This window comes from Sardina pilchardus, chromosome 14 (genome assembly GCF_963854185.1).
Source record: "Sardina pilchardus chromosome 14, fSarPil1.1, whole genome shotgun sequence".
Taxonomy (NCBI): Eukaryota; Metazoa; Chordata; class Actinopteri; order Clupeiformes; family Clupeidae; genus Sardina; species Sardina pilchardus.
The window spans coordinates 23,041,515-23,044,014 of record NC_085007.1 but is presented as its reverse complement, the minus strand read 5'-3'; the positions used below and the strand labels follow the sequence as shown (position 1 = coordinate 23,044,014).

The following is a 2,500-nucleotide window of genomic DNA, read 5'->3' as shown; positions in this document are numbered from 1 at the left end:
CCTCCACCCACCTTGTCGATGTCTTCCAGTGTTTTGTAGTACTTGGCCTCCGTCTCCTGGATCTCCACCAGGCAGCAGTTGCGCTTGTCGTCCTCCGACATGCCCATTTTCTGCGTCAGACAAAAACACCAAGCACAGAGACACACACGACACGTCACGTCACCCCGCCAGTCACAGAGACGAGAACACACAAACACGACAACACACACCTCGCGTCACGCGCAGAGCGCTCGGGCCAGACTGGCGACGTGACGTGACAGCCACGTTTGCCGTCGCCCGGGTCTGTATCGAGCAGCGCGTCCACATCCCGATTGTCTGGCCCCGGTCGTTTGCTGACGTCTCGTGAGACGCGGTTGACCACGGGTGCCAGGCACACAATAGAGCTGTTTTTTTCTCCCCCGGTGTCTTATTCAGGACGAGGCCTTTTGTGTGGTCAGACACACACGGGCATCGGATGTTGAAGCTGCCAGCTTCACTAGGAGGGGAGGGGCAGGGTGAGGTGGGGTGGGCATTGTTTTGTCTACCCAGAATCCAGTCGTGCCTTTGAAACCTAACCAAAACAAAGCGCTTTTGGACCGCGCTCGCCGTGTCGCTTTACATCCCACCCGTGCCCATACCGCTGTCTGGGACTTTAGGAAAACAACAGAAGAGGCCCGAAATGTGGTTTTGATGAAACGTGCTAATTAAGCGCATCCCGTGATTGGCCAGCTCAACGCCGACGGGGTGATTTGGGGGCGTAATTGCAGCGGCGTTGTTGCCGCGACGACGCTGGGTGATTTTTTGGCGGGTGGAGGAGTGACATAAGGGTTGGGGGGGGCGAGCGGCGGGGGCTGGCAAAGGGGTTGGTGGGGTCCGTGTCTAGCTGTTGGCACGGCTCTGATGAACATCTGTGCCCACGCTGGCACAAACATCTGGGGCCAGGGCGAACCCCAGACTCCTCTAGCAGCATTACACAACCATTAAGGAGTGGGGGGGAAGAGACAGGCAGAGAGAGAGAGAGAGAGAGAGAGAGAGAGAGAGTAGAAGGAAGAAGTGTGGGCAGGCACAGCGGTCTTCGAAACAGAAAGACAAAGATGGCAAGGGACAGAAAAATAAACAGAGAAAAGAAGAAAAGAGAAGAAAAGAGGAGGAACAGAGGAGAGAAAACGTAGGAAAACACAGACAGTGTGATAGATAGGCACACAGAGAAGAATAGCGGCGAGAGAGAGAGAGAGAGAGAGAGAGAGAGAAGGGAGATTGGCAGTAAGACTAATAGACATACAGTACATGTCTGACATGAAAGCTGAAGGGCTCGTGCCAATGTGAGCGCAGGACGTTGCAACAGCCAAGAGCAATTAAAACTCCAAAGGGAGCAGATGAAACAGGCATGTGTGGCTGTTCTACTGGCCTCTCACTGCTGAGGTCATGATAGCTAGCAGTCTGCTGCCCAGAGAACACAAACACAAATAAATAAATAAAAACAAAAACAACAACAAACCGGGTCCAGCTCCATCTGCGAACTGAGCTGGGGTGTGAGCGGAGCAGAGGGCTGCCCAAGGGGGAGAGATTACCCAATACTACCCCCACTAATTAACATGGCACGGGCAGAACACACACACACACACACACACACACACACACACACATACAGTACACACACACACACACACACACACACACACACACACACACACACACACTTTTATACGAGGGTACAGGGGATGACGGAGCAGCACACACATCCAGAGTGTGTGTATACGTGTGTGTGTGTGTACACACACATGTTCCAGTGTGTTAGTATCTCCTGTGTTTTAAAAGGTCTTTGTTAATTGCCTCCCATCCTCTGTTGTCGTCCACGCTCTGGAGAAAGAACTGGAAGGACTCAAAGGAGCTTAGAGGGGGTTTTGACACGACGCTGAAAACAACCCAAGCCAGTCTCATCCCTGGCCCAAGCATACAGTAGGAGCTTAACTGTCGCCTCTGCTTATTAACATGCTAATTGGCACAGCAGAGACCATCCCCATACTGTGCACTGACATTTATCTATATGAAAAAGGTGCTTATTTTTATTATCATTATCTTTTATTCTACATAAATGAAAAATAGAAAACATAGGTGTCATGATCTACAGTAGATGATTGCTAGTACGTATTATACAATTATTAACATATTATACTAAAGCACACTAACTGTATTACATACTGTAATGGAATATCACACAGTTAACATATGGCTGCGATGAAGCAACAGTACTTATTATTAAATGAGGTGTATATTATTATATGAAGTAATAAAAATGGCTGGTAGTTGACAAAGAGAGGGAAAGAAGCATGTGATATTGGTGAGACGTCTGACTACTGACTACGACGACAAGGGATTTAGGGGCTACTGGGTGGGGGGGTGGGGGGGTAACGAGGGGGGATGGGCAGGGGTGGGTGAGGGGGGTTAGTGGACAGTGGGACGAGTGGACAGGACACCCGGTATTCAGCAGCACAGGACACACACGTTGAGGGGTAGTTGG

General features: G+C 50.4%; 1 protein-coding gene across 2 annotated transcripts in view; it reads right to left on the bottom strand.

Moving 5' to 3' along the window:
- vav2 (vav 2 guanine nucleotide exchange factor) overlaps positions 1–2,500 on the bottom strand; it is a 218,225-nt gene that overhangs the window by 41,201 nt on the left and 174,524 nt on the right. For both annotated transcript variants that reach the window (XM_062554831.1, XM_062554830.1), the window contains exon 6: positions 12–110. In XM_062554831.1, coding sequence (XP_062410815.1) covers positions 12–110 — 99 coding nt within the window. The remainder of the gene's footprint in view (positions 1–11; positions 111–2,500) is intronic.